The following is a 16,489-nucleotide window of genomic DNA, read 5'->3' on the forward strand; positions in this document are numbered from 1 at the left end:
GTGACAGTATTGTCGGTGTCCTTACTCTGTTCAGTCCGTTTGAGTCAGAGACAGACCGATGAATTGTAAATTTTATCATTGTACAAAATTGCCACATAAATATAAATAGTACACGTTTATCATTTACTAATACCCAACAGCTTTCGTATATTTGAAAATGTTGACACAGTTCACTATTTGTTACGAGGGAGGAGTGCAGAGAAAGGGACAGCCAGGTGTGCGAGAAAGGATGGAGACGGCACAGCACAGGCTAATGAATGCAATCGGTCCGTTTCTAACTCAAACGGACTGTACAATCGGTGACAGTATTGTAGGTGTACTTACTCAGTACAATCTGTGACAGTATTGTCGGTGTACTTACTCTGTACAATCTGTGACAGTATTGTCGGTGTACTTACTCTGTACAATCTGTGTCAGTATTGTCGGTGTACTTACTCTGTATAATCTGTGACAGTATTGTCGGTGTACTTACTCTGTACAATGTGACAGTATTGTCGGTGAACTTACTCTGTATGATCTGTGAGAAGGCCTGGGTAGCTGGGGAATCAGGGACTTCCTCAAGGAATGACTTCCCCTCGTCACAACATTTACCTGGACACAAAAGAAACTCACACATTCAATCTCAGATGAAATTGATATCTAAAATATAGCAGGACAACATAGCCCATTCTGTGCTTCAACAAACCAAGATCAGAGAAATACGGATTCATTGTCCCTGGGACCGTATGCATATTTGATCATATCCATGAGGCAGGGTGACATGATAACCCAGGAAAAGATTCATTTTCATTAGGCTTGCTGCACAATGGTGTATGTGGCCAAGAATTAAATGTTTTTCAGCAGACTCACAAATTATTTCACTTGACCAAAATTCATTGACTTACATTTCTTTTCTAACATGGCAACTATTGAGGAGGTATGATATGGCATTGCCAAACAAATGTGATTGAATTTATCTGCACATTAATGTTGCTGTATGAGGTGAGGTGAAATGGGGTTTAACGTCATACTTTATATTATGATGATGTGCATGCGTGTGTATGTGTGGCTGCTTGTACTAACCCAGACTAAGCTGCTTTTATATTGCTAGCTCACTGAGATACCATGCCGCAGTGAAGCATGAATGCCCCACTCAGACCACATTATACTGACTCCAAGCCGACCAATCCTTGTTGTACCCAATAATGCCTAGCGCCAGGCAGGGACCAACAAGTACCATATTTTAATGTCTTTTGGTATGACGCGGCCGGTGATCAACCCGCGACCTTCAGCTCTCCGGGTAGATGCTTTAACCACTACACCACGGAGGCGGTTGTTGCTGTATGAACAGCTGTAACACAAGCAACACTATACCATATACATTCATCTCATATTGTAACAAGAAAATTGCAAGTGATTCCATGGCAAACGACACATGATATTATGATTTTTGTATTTTATGCTTATCATACCTCCATAGACATAAAAACCATAATCATTAAATAGCTGTTCTCGGCAGACTGACTGTGCTTTCCCATACCTACCAATGCGAGGGTCGAGAGGCAGTTTTCCCAAGAATGGGATGCACGTCTCTTGGGCCATCTTCTCTCCTCCTCCTGTGGTAGGGGCAAAGATCTCGGAGGACTTCTGGTGAAATAATCAACAACTACACTGTTTATGTATGAAACAACACACCCTCTAAACACAGCCTGACATAGCCACATACATAGAGCAAAACCATTCCACACACTGTTAAGTCTGGATGCAAATTGCTTTATCCAATCGATGGATGGTAACCATGGTAACACAAATTTGTATAGGTAGGAAAAGAAAGATATTATAATAATAAGGGTAATAATATCATAACTCTGTCAGTGCCAGTACTATGGGACTATATCTGTTTAAAGCATTGACATTCAGAAAGAGTTACCTCCCTTCACACATAGCTACTCACTTAATCGAAAGTTGAAAATAAGTGTTGGTATTATAGAAGTTGTTGAGGCAGAGATATTTTCAAGGCATAAAGCATCATAGCTAAAATAAAAGTGTCCCAATATTTATATGAAATATAATCACATCTTATTCCTGTTAACCCTGTTTGTATTTTTACTGGAAAAGAAAATAGTTCTACATCATTACAATGTTAGACAAAGGTGAGGTGAGGTGATATTGGGTTTAACGTCGCACTGGAGAATATTTCGTTCATAGGACAATGTGTAATGTTAGACAGAAACAAAGGGGAGACAACCTACCGTACAGCTGGGGCAGACAAATCCACTCATGTTCTCTACCAGTCCAATTATGGGCAGTTTGACCTTGTGACAGAAGTTGATCTCCTTCCGGACATCCATTAGGGATACTTCCTGGAACAAACACATCCATCAGACACATTTCCTGGTGCACATGTACTCAACTTATTCTAACCCAGAATACCAACCAAAATGGGTCGATTCTTTTTTGATATATGGACTATAATTTATTTTGAATATAAACATTAATTAATGGTTTACGTGGCAGACTGCATTTGTCAAGATCTCACCTGAGGTGTGGTGAGCAGCACAGCACCATCTACGTTCGTCTCACTGAGATACTGTACAACAGACAGGTGCTCGTCGGATGTCCCTGGGGGAGTGTCGATCACCAGGTAGTCGATCTCACCCCAGTCGACGTCTCGCAAGAACTGCTTGATCATGCCTGTTTGATCATAAAATGAAAATGTTCCCATGTCAGAAACAAATAAACAGCTACACCAAATGATTTGTTAAAGCAAGGGATGTAAACATCAACAGCTTCTGGGCCCTTATTCTCGAAACGTTCCTAGCCCTAAGAATTCGTAATTTTGATCGTAGCCAATGTGTTAAGAATGGGCTTAAGAAGTTCGTAGGGCTACGAACGTTTCGAGAATAGCTAGCCTGGTGTCAGTATCAAACTGTTGAAGCTCAAGCAGAAGCATCTGCTGTGAATCTAACAATGGACATGTAATCAACCCACTGACAATGCAGTACACTGTTGATTCACAATCTTCAGTTACTGACCACTACAATTAGTGGTAAATCAATGCTTATACTAATCAACTGTCAAATTGTACCTCAGTATGATTACCCAACCACCAGATTTGGGCAGAAATTTAAAATATGTGGGGGCCCCTCTTTCAGTTCCACAGTTCCAGAAAAGGGTGATTTCCATTTAATTAGTGGGGGAGGGTTTTTAAGTCACAAATATGATCATAGATGTGTTTCTGACAAATGCATTTTAACTAGGATGAAAAGATTGATTCTGGGCAAGTGCAAATTTAAGTTTCAAAATGTATTGTAGGGATATTTAAATTCATTTACTTCAATTTTCTTCAATTTTCATGATAAATGTAACATTCATGAGCATGACTTTGCTTACATCAAGCTTGATCTTAATAATAATAATCTTGCTAATGACAAACAAATTTGTGATATATTTACAAGTAATTATGGTGCCCATAAGTAGAAATACACTGCACTGGGCAATTCAAATGTGGGTCTCATTATCTTTCTTCTTTACATTTGACTCAGAATGCATTGTAAATGCATTGGTATACACGTAATCATATTTGTGCCAATCACACGAATCATGCTCTTGCAAAATCTCTGTTCACTGTATAAGGGAAGGTTTGTATTGTTCAAATTATTAATACACATGATTAAATAAAAGTTTTAAAGTCCAAAATTAAACATCACCATTTTTCTTCGGTCCTCGCCAAATAACAGCATCTTCTGGCCCGGGCCAGCAGGAAGCCCACAGACATCACAGCAAGGTTGTCACTCACATACTGAAGGGGAAGCCATCAGATAAACCTAGCGCATTGTCCATATCAAACCATAAACAACATTCCATTCACAATCCAGTGAGTTAGTGAGTGAGTGAGTGAGTGAGTGAGGTTTTACTGAAGAAATAATACAATCAGCAATGATATCAGCTAAGAGTTAAACCATCATATTGACTTGTTAGACCATTTGACAAATACTTTCACAAGGGGTTCATTAAGCTTAAGTTTCTATGACACTGACTGATCATGCTGATTGTCATCCAAAGTGTTTTGCAGTGGAATGAAAACAAAAATTCTAAATGTTTAACCCACTTTTTATTTTCCCACAATTGTTAATTTATATACATACTAATGACACTGCACGAAAGCTGCAATATCTTACTAAGATCCTATTATGACCGAATCATCTAATAAATGTTGAAATATCTAAAATCTAACACACAGATGTTCGTTCGACTCTACACCACCGTGTAGGATCACGAAACATGTCTATATAACAGAAACATGCATGAAAATCACATGCAGATGTCCTATCCATAACATAACTGAACAAATGTCTCAATATGCATCTGTTATTTAACGTCCACCAAGGCCACGTGCATCTGGTAATTATCTGCGTTTGAAGTGTTTGAACATTCCGTGAACTGTTCTTCAGTCCAATAAGGATGTCCCATCAAACATTGATTTTAGAAATGGCATTTGTGATCCAGCAAGATCATTGACGACTTTTGAACCCAAAGCTCAATCGTCTGAAGTGCAAAATACAATCTCCTCAACATGTGGTACAGTGGTAAATGAAGAGATTTTATGTGTGTTTCAACAACACATGCTGTTATGAATAATGATGGGCACTCACATTCCTGCCTAAACCACAGCTTTCTTCAAGGTCTGCTGACTAACATTAATCTAGTTTCATGTGACCAATGTAACTAGATTTCATTCAGCTTGATCTTGACATGTCTTTTAGTAACAAATAATCAATAGAATGAAAATTTCACAGTCACGGCACGTGAGTGGGATTTATGTAGGATTATAAACTAAGTGTCCATGGCATGCAAAATGGAAAGAAAATTCAGTATTTGGTTAAAAATTGGGAATTTTGTTTTAAATTCTGATTGCCAAGAATTAGTGTTTGAACTCTGCATTCACTTCAGTTCAAGTACAAAGCCAAGTATATACCATCTCTATCACAGTATGTCAGCTTAAAGCCCACACTGATGCAGGTCTAAACAGTTTATCATTTCAGTGAAAAGGATCGGAAAAAATGCAGATACATTATCAGAGAGAGGGACCCTCAGGGTTTTGAACACACAATTACAGGTCAAACATAGGAGTGTACGAGGGTTGAAACTGGTCTGTCAGTTTGGATATGTTTCTAAATGCATTGTTATGATAATGATTCAGATGAAGCAGGAATAAACTGGACTCAAAATACAAGACTGGGCACCACTCTCTCTTTTTATTTTTTTTATTTTTGGTATTTATAGCAACGTTTAAAATGTGGTGCCTTTTAGGCCCGGTTGTTACATACATACATATTTTACTGTTGTATATATTCTGGAACAACATGACACAGTAATAAACTATTCTATTATTATCATTACTATTACTTGAGCCCAATGCAAGTTTTGATGAATTTAGCACCATGGGTACAATTGAAACATTGTCTCTATATATTAATTTCATAAAACTAGTTTGAGCGATATCATAATGTCAGTATTCGACAGGTTACTTATCTATAATTAGTATGATTGCCGAAATAAAATTCACAAGGACTACCAGCCGTCACAAGCATAACCCCAATTAACATAGCCAACATGTTACTTACTGTCTTGAAGCTTGCAGTTTCAATCTTTGGGTGTCTACGTTTAGAATATTCCATGGAGATCACAAAGACATTTTGTTGACATCATATTGGTTCATATCCTCCTTTCAAAATATTACCGTATATTACTGTTGATAAGCCAAATTTGGAAGACCAAAAAAACAGTCTATAGCAGGGGTTGGCTTATCTACAGGTTACTCTTTCGTCATGGGGTAAGAAATCAACATTGTATCACTTCACGTGAGCGAACAAGAGAAGACGACTTTGTCAGTAAAGACGCCAAATTTGCAATTAAACATCACTATACAAGATTATTTACCTTTTCAGTTCTGGTATGTATCACGCCTAGGAGTGAAATATATTTCTGAGCAGAGAATGAATCTCTTGCACCCTGCCATGAAGCAAAAAGCTGCAAATTGTTTACAACAGTATGAAAGTCAGATGACACACCACCAGACATCCACAGCTCAATCAAATAACTGTTTACTATCGATTTTCAGTTCTTTAATTCTTATACAATGACAGAATTGTGTTAGAAGTGTCTCTAGGGGTATATGTGGTTTTATCTCACCAGCTAGCAGTATAACCCCAAAAGGCGGGTCGCATAAAATTATATATGCCCTGACATTTAATAATATGACATGGTATTTTGTCAGCTCAGTGAATGCAATTACCATATTCATTGCATAAAACACAATTACCATATTCATTGCATAAAACACAATTACCATATTCATTGCATAAAACACAATTACCATATTCATTGTATTAAGCGTTCAGGTCCAATAAGCACCCCTGACCAACTTCCAATATAACCTTATGAGCATTCACCACAAAGGCCTGAAAAGTACTAGTATGACATTACTTAATTCCTCAGTATTTTCTCTGGCTTTTTAAGAAAAGACAACTGCACAGAAAAGGTATGATGTTGACCTGTAATTATCACCAATACAGGTTTTGTTTTATCCACGTTGAACTATGTTTGTTTACTCCCATTCAATATCTAAAAACAAATATAACATGCATTTGATTTTAATAGGCACCCCCCTTCTGTCAATTTTCTCAGCTTTGCCTTGTAAAAAGTGTAATAATGAGGAACAGTATGCTTCTCGCTCAAAACAGTGGAGTGTTTACCAAAGGAAACTGAAAAGATGCTACATGTAATGTCCGGCATCTTTTGAAAAGTGATGAAAATCTGTAAACTTTGGTGTCATTATAGTCTCGCGTTCAGACCATATGGAATAACATCAATAATATCTGAAAACTTGCATGAAAGTGCAGAATTCATTATAGTCTCGCATTCAGACCATATGGAATAACATCAATAATATCTGAAAACTTGCATGAAAGTGCAGAATTCATTATAGTCTCGCATTCAGACCATATAGAATAACATCAATAATATCTGAAAACTTGCATACTTTCTAGATTACTTTATCAATGACTAAACTTAGGAGTTTCTCTGCCTCATTCATATCAGACAATTTATCTGACTCAAATTTTTCAAATTTATTTTCCTTTTAGTAACTTTTTCCAATATAATCTCTGAACCTGTGTGGGTAAGGTTGTGCGTACATGGTACAGAATTCAATTAGGTCACCATGGTTACATACAAGTGTTCAAATCACACAACACACTCCCACTGACTTTGATACAAACTGCCCTTATTGCAAGTTCACAATTTCAAGGATATAAAACAACTATACCATTACATCTTCTTTCAGGTAGTAATTTATAATACTTGTTTGACTGCAATCACATGAAGATTATAACATTACGCCAAGGTAATTAGTTCATTTGCTCAATACTGACTTCTGTGGCCATGTTTGTTTCTACAGAGCATGGTGGGAAATATGGTTTTGTGACAGACATGAAGTAGATCAATATTATCAGGGCTAAAACTGGAGACTTTTTAGACTTTTAACAAGCTGTGAAACAGACAAATCTACGAGTACAAATAAGATTTTGGGTGGGTTTTAACAGACTTTCTGATAAACATTGTGAAAACCTCAATAAACCAATTGCATGTATTCATCAGCAACAGCATGGACAAAGATGGGGATCAGGTAAAAGAAGAACCGTCTTGAAAAGTTTGAAGCAAAGAATACTGGCACCCCATGAAATACAAACCTCCTTGGCTTACAATAAAAATAAAGACAGTCTATTTGGCAAAATATGCCAGGAATTTAGATGTCCTTCAGGCAGAGACGGTAAACAAAATGTCTTCGGTTATGTAACTGGCTCAAGAGGGGACATAACAAGAGGATTGTCATAAAGATGTGACGAATACAAGGCAACACACAGTGCTGAGTACAGCAGAACAATTAGACTGTCATTCAGACCCTGAAACAGATATATTCAAGAAAGCTCATGCAAGTCTAGAACATATGGCAAGATTTCCACAAAATGAAGAAAGTCTCTGGGCTCCTTTTAAATCTACTTTATAATTACAATTTAGGAACTGTTTTTTCTGTAAAATATGTTCATTTCAGAGACTAGATGATAGTCTACCAAACAATATAACCCCAGACAATCCGAAATAGAACAGGATGACTTGATGTAATACTATATTTACTGTCAGTTTCACACCGACAGTGTACTGTCACAGAGCACTAATTCTGGGGTAGAAATGCATTTTCTATCATCATCGAAACCTTGGTAAACTATGTTTGAGGTACATTAAAAAAATATGAGTGCCCCAAGGCAAACTTGAAAAACAATTAATTTCTATCCCGATGTTGTTGTCAAACATCCATTTGTCTCTGGTAACCATGGCAACTCAATATTCAGTGTCTCAGTAACATATTATATTTCATGAATATCTGAAATCTAAGGAGATACTGAATGAATAATGTGTATGTCTGCGACATGTGTGAATGTCTTGAACTGACATGTCCACAACTCCTCAGTAAATTAAGAAATGGTTCTGTGGAGTTAAGCATTATAGGTTTTAGTGTTGTGAATTGGTTAAAATCTCACAATTGATGATTGGTTCATTACAACCAATCAATCATCGACAATAATTGGTTAGCATCATTTATCAAATTCTCATGGTTATGTTTGTTAATGCACAAAAAATATAGAAAAAACATGTAGTTCTTTCTCTTTTTTTGCAAATTGCACAAAATGCATTTGCAAATTTCACATCTTAAAGGATGACTAGTATGTTAGGAATATAAATTTCCTGGAGTCTTTAAGATAAATTCAATCTTGACATGGAACGAGCTTGTACTGCTTATGAAATATAACAGACAAAACCAACCTTGTGAAAAATGTTGATGACGCAAACTGGTGTTCCAGAATTGTTTGTGTTCGATTATGAGAAAACGTGATCGATTGCTTGGTTGTTTAGTCACTGCGACCAATCGTCGATTGTTTCAACTAATCGGACCACCACTAATAGGTTTTGATACTGACATTTGTAAATCATATCTAGTGAACTAGTTCATGAATCATGTTGCAAGGTTCATCCATGTCGAGATGGAGCTTTATCAACATTACCAGACCTTCTGCAATTTTGTTTTTATGTTCACACCATGATAGTGAGCAAGTTTGGTTTAATGCCGCTTGCAGCAATATTCCAGCAATATCACAGCCAGGGACACCAGAAATGGGTTCACACATTTTACCAGTGTGAGAAATCAAACCCGGGTCTTCAGCATGACTAGCGAAAATTCTGTAACCACAAGTCTACCACACCGGCCCTCATTTTTGGAGCAAGATAGGGGCAATATATGGACTACTATTACCTGGGGCTTACTGTAACAAACGGAACTTTACTAGTCTCAGGCTTTGGACTAGAGGATTGCTGAAATCAATCAACATCCTACACTATGAACCTATCTGAAACTATTGATGAATGACAAGATCCATAAACATGACAATGCCACAATGAAGCAATGTAATATTCCACATCTAAAAGGTAAACAAGCAGCATCCAAACACAGTCCCCTGCACAACATCAATACTGCATTGTCTACATTGTTTATCAAGGAGATAATTTGTATGGATTTATCCAGATCCTGTACAGCTGACTGGCTGTGAGATGGTCTATCAACAATGGTTACTGAGTGCATACCCAACACACATGGGTACCTAGGTACCAGGCAACTGAACACCTTCTCTCACAGCCTTCATCAATGTTTAATGGTTAGTCATGCCTGGCTGGTACATGTGGGTGTCAGCACAATAGTACTTAGTTCATTAGTCCCTTTACTAGTGTAGGGAATTGGTTAAAATCTCATAATTGATGATTGGTTCATTACTACCGATCAATCATCGAAAATAATTGGTAAGCGTCATTTATGAAATTTGTTAATGCACATAAAAATAAGGAAAAAGACATGTAGTTCTTTGGGGTTTTTGGGGCAAAATTTCACATCTTTAAAGGATGACTAGTATGTTAGGAACATAAATTTCTTGGAATCTTCAATCATGACTTGAAACGAGCTTGTAGTGCTTACGAAATGTAACAGACAAAACCAACCATTTGAAAAATATTGTTAATGAAAACAAGTGTTCCAGAATTGTTTGTGTTCGATTATGAGAAATTATGATCGATTGGTTGGTCGTTTAGTCACTGCGACAAATCTTCGATTATTTCAATTAATCAGACCACCACTACCCTTTACCAAGTAACAGTCAGTTTAATCCTTTGAATACGCAATGCCATTTAGAAACTGGTCAAATGTAACATGTACAGTAAAGTACAGATTCTAGTACATTTGTAGGGTTGAGTCCCATCATAAGTTATTTGTAGATTAATGTTTCTTATTACACATCTAACACATATGACACTGCACACGTTACATTATGAAGTAAAGGGGTCCTTGTCCTAACCCTTCAGTTCAGGTCAGTTTCAGCTTCGGCTTCAGGAACTTGGAATGAAATTTAAATGTTGGCAAATATACTGAGGGAAAGAAATAAGGGATCACATGAAAGCACAAGTGTTCCCTTATTTTTTTCCAGGTTTCTTCACAAGCTATGCGATACAAAACTTGTGAAGAAACCTTGGAAAAAAATAAAGGAACACTTGCCCTTTCATGTGATCCCTTAATTTTTTCCCTCAGTATATATTCAGGCCTATCAGTGCTGTTTGTGTAACATGCAAATGTGTTACAAAGTGTGAGAAGTACATGTGGTCACTTACCACTGGTGACCATCCAGACCCACTCTGATGAACCTGGAACCAACATGACAAAAACAGTTACCATGGATACAGTATGGTGTAACACAAGAACCCTGAAAACTGGAAAGGTCACAGGCATAGTGTACACCTGGTACAGTGTTGAATTCTGGGACCCCAAATGGACTTTTGTTTGTTTGTTGTTTAACTCTGCACTCAGCAATATTCCAGCTATATGGCAGCGGTCTGTAAATAATCGAATCTGGACCCAGACAATCCAGTGATCAACAGCATGAGCATCGACCTATGCCTTTGGATACAATGACATGTGTCAACCAAATAAGCGAACTTAGCACTACACCTGTTGTCAGTCAACATAAGAGTATGGGAGTTACGATAGCCGTAGGATCTCTTTGTGGAATGAGTTTGGATCTAAGCACCAGACTCACCTGCTCTCCTTCCAGGCCCATGATTCTTGGAATGGAGGGTCCACATATATCCACATCGAGAACAGCAATCTGGAAAACAGGAACAGGTCACAATGGTTGTAGTACAGGACACACAGCTGACATTTCAGCTCTGAATTGACATATTGTGACTTGGTTATCCAGTCAATACCACAAAGACACGACAGAGGACTGACCACGAGTATTTTCTGTTATGAGAAATATCAATCAGGTCTTAATTAACCAGCATGTGCCAATCCTTTGGCAAGACATACATACTAAAGACATATTGATCCAATCTTCAATGTATTATGTATAAAACAAGTGATGACTACAACATGCATAGTTTATGTGTGACATTGAAATGTAAAATATTATGCGAAATACAAAAACCATGTAATTACAAAAATATATTTGATCAGAAGATCATTATCTAAATTAAAACTACCTTAACGGCAGATGTTAAGTGTCCACTGAGATTGTTATCAGTGAGTTTGTAGTAACTGACTTTGGCAGCAAAAAATGTACTTGCTAGTGAAGTGTTGCATGCTGCTGCAGCTAGACTAAATTGGCTGTAGACTTTAGCCAGTGTGCACACACAGATAACTATTTCAATCAACAAAAGGTCTTCCGTCAAACTCTTTTCCAACCAAGAAAATCAGCCTCATAAACACTGATTAGCTTTGTTGTTATAGACAATTGGAAAGACAACAGACATACATTACCGAGTCTCACATATCAATGACCACACACCTATCTGGTTTATTGGCATAGAGAATCATAAATACTGTGTGACCATTTGAAACATTACTCACAGCCTCTCCGTCCCCATATGACAGACTAGTGTTTGCACAAGTCGGTCTTATCAATATTTGCCTATGTTTCAAGTACACAATCTCTGTGACGGTTATCAACAGCAGTTGGTGAGTGGGAGTGCCTATAACGCCTATTGCTAATTCCATGCACATTAGTAAGATGATATCACTGAAATTTGTTCTCGTTCGTTTGAACAGCCAGATTACAACGTCAATGGAGATAGCGAGGGTGAGGTGGAAATGGGCTTAACCTCTTGTTAATGTTACAGCACTTACATAACAATGTGCATGCATGTGTGTTTGTGAGTTGTTGCTAGTACTGGTCCACACTAATGCTGGTTATATTTGTGCTAGCTCAAAATAATACCATGCCTTAGTTTAACATGAATACCCCACCCAGACACAGCAATAGTTGGGTATATTGACTGAGCAGACAAGCCCTTGTCTTATGCCCTTATGCCCAGAGTCAAGATGACATAAGTACTGACATCTTTTTGAGTGACACAGCCGAGGTAGAACCAGACATCATCCACTCTCACTGTAAGTAAAGATGAGGATAGTAAAGGAATGGCCCCAAAGTCATATCAAGAGGGCCGCCAAGCCAGGGATCCACACTCTGAGCACACACTGTAAGTAGGGATGAGGTGTTCAACAGTAAAGGAATGGCCCCAAAGCCATATCAAGAGGGCCGCCAAGCCGGGGATCAACACTCTGACCACACACTGTAAGTAGGGATGAGGTGTTCAACGGTAAAGGAATGGCCCCAAAGCCATATCAAGAGGGCCGCTAAGCCAGGGATCCACACTCTGAGCACACACTGTAAGTAGGGACGAGGTGTTCAACAGTAAAGGAATGGACCCAAAGCCATATCAAGAGGGCCGAGGATCCACACTCTGAGCACACACACTGTAAGTAGGAACGAGGTGCCAGTAAAGGAATCGACCCAAAGCCATATCAAGAGGGCCGCTAAGCCAGGGATCCACACTCTGAGCACACACTGTAAGTAGGGACGAGGTGTTCAACAGTAAAGGAATCAACCCAAAGCCATATCAAGAGGGCCGCCAAGCCGGGGATCCACTCTCTGAGCACACACTGTAAGTAGGGACGAGGTGTTCAACAGTAAAGGAATCAACCCAAAGCCATATCAAGAGGGCCGCCAAGCCGGGGATCCACTCTCTGAGCACACACTGTAAGTAGGGACGAGGTGTTCAACAGTAAAGGAATGGACCCAAAGAGGACCCAAAGCCATATTCAGAGGGCCGCAATAGCAATAGTTGGGTATACTGACTGAGCAGACAAGCCCTTGTCTTATGCCCTTATGCCATAAGATGACATAAGTACTAACATCTTTTTGAGTGACACAGCCGAGATAGAACCAGACATCATCCACTCTCTCTGTAAGTAAAGATGATGATAGTAAAGGAATGGTCCCAAAGCCATACCAAGAGGGCCGCCAAGCCGGGGATCCACACTCTGAGCACACACTGTAAGTAGGGACGAGGTGTTCAACAGTAAAGGAATCAACCCAAAGCCATATCAAGAGGGCCGCTAAGCCAGGGATCCACACTCTGAGCACACACTGTAAGTAGGGACGAGGTCTTCAACAGTAAAGGAATGGACCCAAAGAGGACCCAAAGCCATATCAAGAGGGCCACTAAGCCAGGGATCCACTCTCTGAGCACATACTGTAAGTAGGGAGGAGGTGTTACAATTAAATTAACAGGTCAGGTGTCCAAGGAACATTGTGCATTTATGCAAATGAGATGGAATCTGCTAATATAAGTGTCAAACTATCAACTTTCTCTTATGCGATATTTGATACCTTGTTAAGTCTGCAACTAAATATTGATATTTTACTTTGACATTTATTTTTTAAAATACTGGATCTAGGGTCCACACTCAATGGCTGTTTGAGTATCAATGTGCCGAAGCAACATGGAACAGTGCTTACGTTTTCATTCCCATGCTTTCCTGGTCCAGATTCAATGAAGTACACCCTGCCATGGAAAAGCTTCAAATCACTGGCATACACTGGCATACAGAAAAACCATTCCCTCACTCAGTCATTTTAGTCACCGTTCACTAAATCTCTGGAGCTAAGAGTCTGATGCTGATGGCAAGTGGTACATACGTAAAACACTGCAATCAGTAATATGATTTATATTTTATTAAAGTCTATGTTTCTCCCAGTCCTAGTTGCATCAATAACTTATGCATTACTGAGCATCTTCAAACAATTTATTTATTTCACTATTCACGCACAAATGGGATATTAGGGGATATCTCACAAACTATTCATTTCAGAACAAACTATTCAACCTCTTCCCCACCCCCCACACACAGCAAAATCAAATGGATGCTGGCTTAGACAGATCTGTGACAAGTACTGAAGACCTTAGAACTTCAGACTGATTTCATTGGTCATGTTGATTGTAATTTCTTTATTCTACACGAACATAAATTCATGTAAATTCATGTGTTTGTTTTTAATTTGAATCCCTTTCTTTTACTGAAATGGGTGATATTTCTCCTCACAGAGGAAGATGGCTCCTCGATCAACATCCAACCTCCACTAGCCTGTCTATCTAATCACAGCTATATAATGCCTTTCAGAGACACAACAATAATAACTGCCTCCAATATTCATGAAATTCTCATTAGAATTCTCTTCACCACCAAGCCTCCTCACCTAGAAGAGACACATCATATTTCAGGTTCAGTATGTTACCATGGAAACTGGGCAACAGTCAAATGCTTCTCTTCTTGAATAACTGATTTTCATATATTGATAATTTCATTCATATGTTTTTTACATTTCAGTATCCAAATGAATAAATAATTACCAACATCTAAAGTCGGGTTTAAACATCAACATGATCCTATTATCTGTCCCTCTAAGACTAACAATGTCCATACAAACAGCCAGTATCTCCCGACTCTGTGATGACTTATTTATCACTGGTAAGACCAATTAATAAGCTGATCTAGACCTGGGATCAATTATTAAGACAAGGAATTGATTCTACCACTTATATGGTCTTCCTCCGAGACAACCTACACAAACGAACCTTCCCCAGGGATCGATAAGACTTACTGTACCAGCCTGATAGAGACCAACAGATGCCTGACAGAGAAGCTCCTCACTTCCCCCGCCTCCGACATTGCTCAACGGAGTGCAAAAAGCTGAATAGAGTTCATTAGTTCTGTGGCTACCATGTATTGTCAAACATATTGATGTTGCTATTGATCTTTCACCTGTCATTTCATGGGTAGGTCAGCAAGACTGATATTTATTCTACCAATTGTACTTTATTGTATAGTTGTTTTCCATGCGTCAAACCTGTCTGGGAAATGTCACGTTGACAACATGTATTATGAATGCATGTACAGAAGATTAATCTTATGATGCTACTTTACAAAAACAGAACTTAAAAAGCTGAACTGTAGATGTTTAAACAATCAGCACCTATGAGAAAATAGAGCATATGCTTGATGCACAGTGTCATTCAAACAGTTACCTGGCAATTCACAAAAGGGTATTAACAATTATCAGTCTCAAAGAAAAGGAAGGCAGCAAACTTTTCACATATAACTTCCGCTTGTAAACTTTCCACCTCATCTTGAAACAGCCTTCACTCAGAATCACTGATTTCATATATGGATTGAAAGTAGTATTCTTCTTTGCAAACCTAAATTCCAAAAGGCAAACTTAAACCATCTTTACCAGTGCACGGAGCCAGATTACTATCCCTGCATAGTTCACAAATGTAGAAGAGGGACAGTTGCAAAGCAGTTTGCTTGAAGAGTTACCTTCATTAGGTGTACCCAAAAATATGACCATGGGTTTGATTCCCACATTGTCACCCATCATGTTTCTAGGTTTCAGTAGCACACTACCCATGCTTCATCACTTCATGGTTTTACCGGGGATACATGTGTAAGATCTGCATCATTTACAATAGCCATTCCACAACAAGCAGACGGTTGTAACCATTGTAATCAACTCAAAGCCAAACTGACTCACTCCCTCACTAAATTTAACCTTACAAGAACCACCAAAGTAACTTTGATTCTGGAAGGTAAAGTTCCAACACACAAACTACCAGCATTACCAAGACCGTTATTGGTAATACCAAAGGCTAGTTACCAACACCCCAATATATATAGGCACAGCCTTACACACAAAATGCCCTGATAATCTCTTCACAAACACATAGAAACCATCAGCTAATCTTGATAATCGACCATACTAGCTTTTCCAGCTCCTTCTGACATAACCACACCAGCATTCCTTGCAACCAATCTGCTAAACCCTGCACTAGCAAGTGTGGCTTAAGATAAGTCTGTAAGCTCCTTGTGTTCACTGTGAAGACAACCTGATGCTTAGCACAAGTAGAAAATCTCAAAGGAGTCAATGCAGCAAACATAACACTGCCATGGCTTACACATCCACAATGGTGGAGACAAAGCTCAGTACTGTTGCCGTGGAAAAGTGCCATG

The 16,489-nt window shown here is 38.6% G+C and overlaps 1 protein-coding gene across 1 annotated transcript in view; it reads right to left on the reverse strand.

Annotated features, from left to right (window-relative positions):
- Window positions 1–16,489, reverse strand: part of LOC124254550 (cytosolic Fe-S cluster assembly factor nubp1-B-like) — a 30,089-nt gene that overhangs the window by 3,286 nt on the left and 10,314 nt on the right. The window contains 8 exon segments of the mRNA XM_046688367.1: window positions 508–591; window positions 1,524–1,626; window positions 2,232–2,342; window positions 2,519–2,673; window positions 3,690–3,732; window positions 3,734–3,781; window positions 10,753–10,785; window positions 11,178–11,246. Of these exon segments, the coding sequence (XP_046544323.1) occupies window positions 508–591; window positions 1,524–1,626; window positions 2,232–2,342; window positions 2,519–2,673; window positions 3,690–3,732; window positions 3,734–3,781; window positions 10,753–10,785; window positions 11,178–11,246 (646 nt within the window).

Source organism: Haliotis rubra, unplaced genomic scaffold (genome assembly GCF_003918875.1).
Source record: "Haliotis rubra isolate DU_JTF1 unplaced genomic scaffold, ASM391887v1 Scf575, whole genome shotgun sequence".
In the NCBI taxonomy this organism is placed as follows: domain Eukaryota; kingdom Metazoa; phylum Mollusca; class Gastropoda; order Lepetellida; family Haliotidae; genus Haliotis; species Haliotis rubra.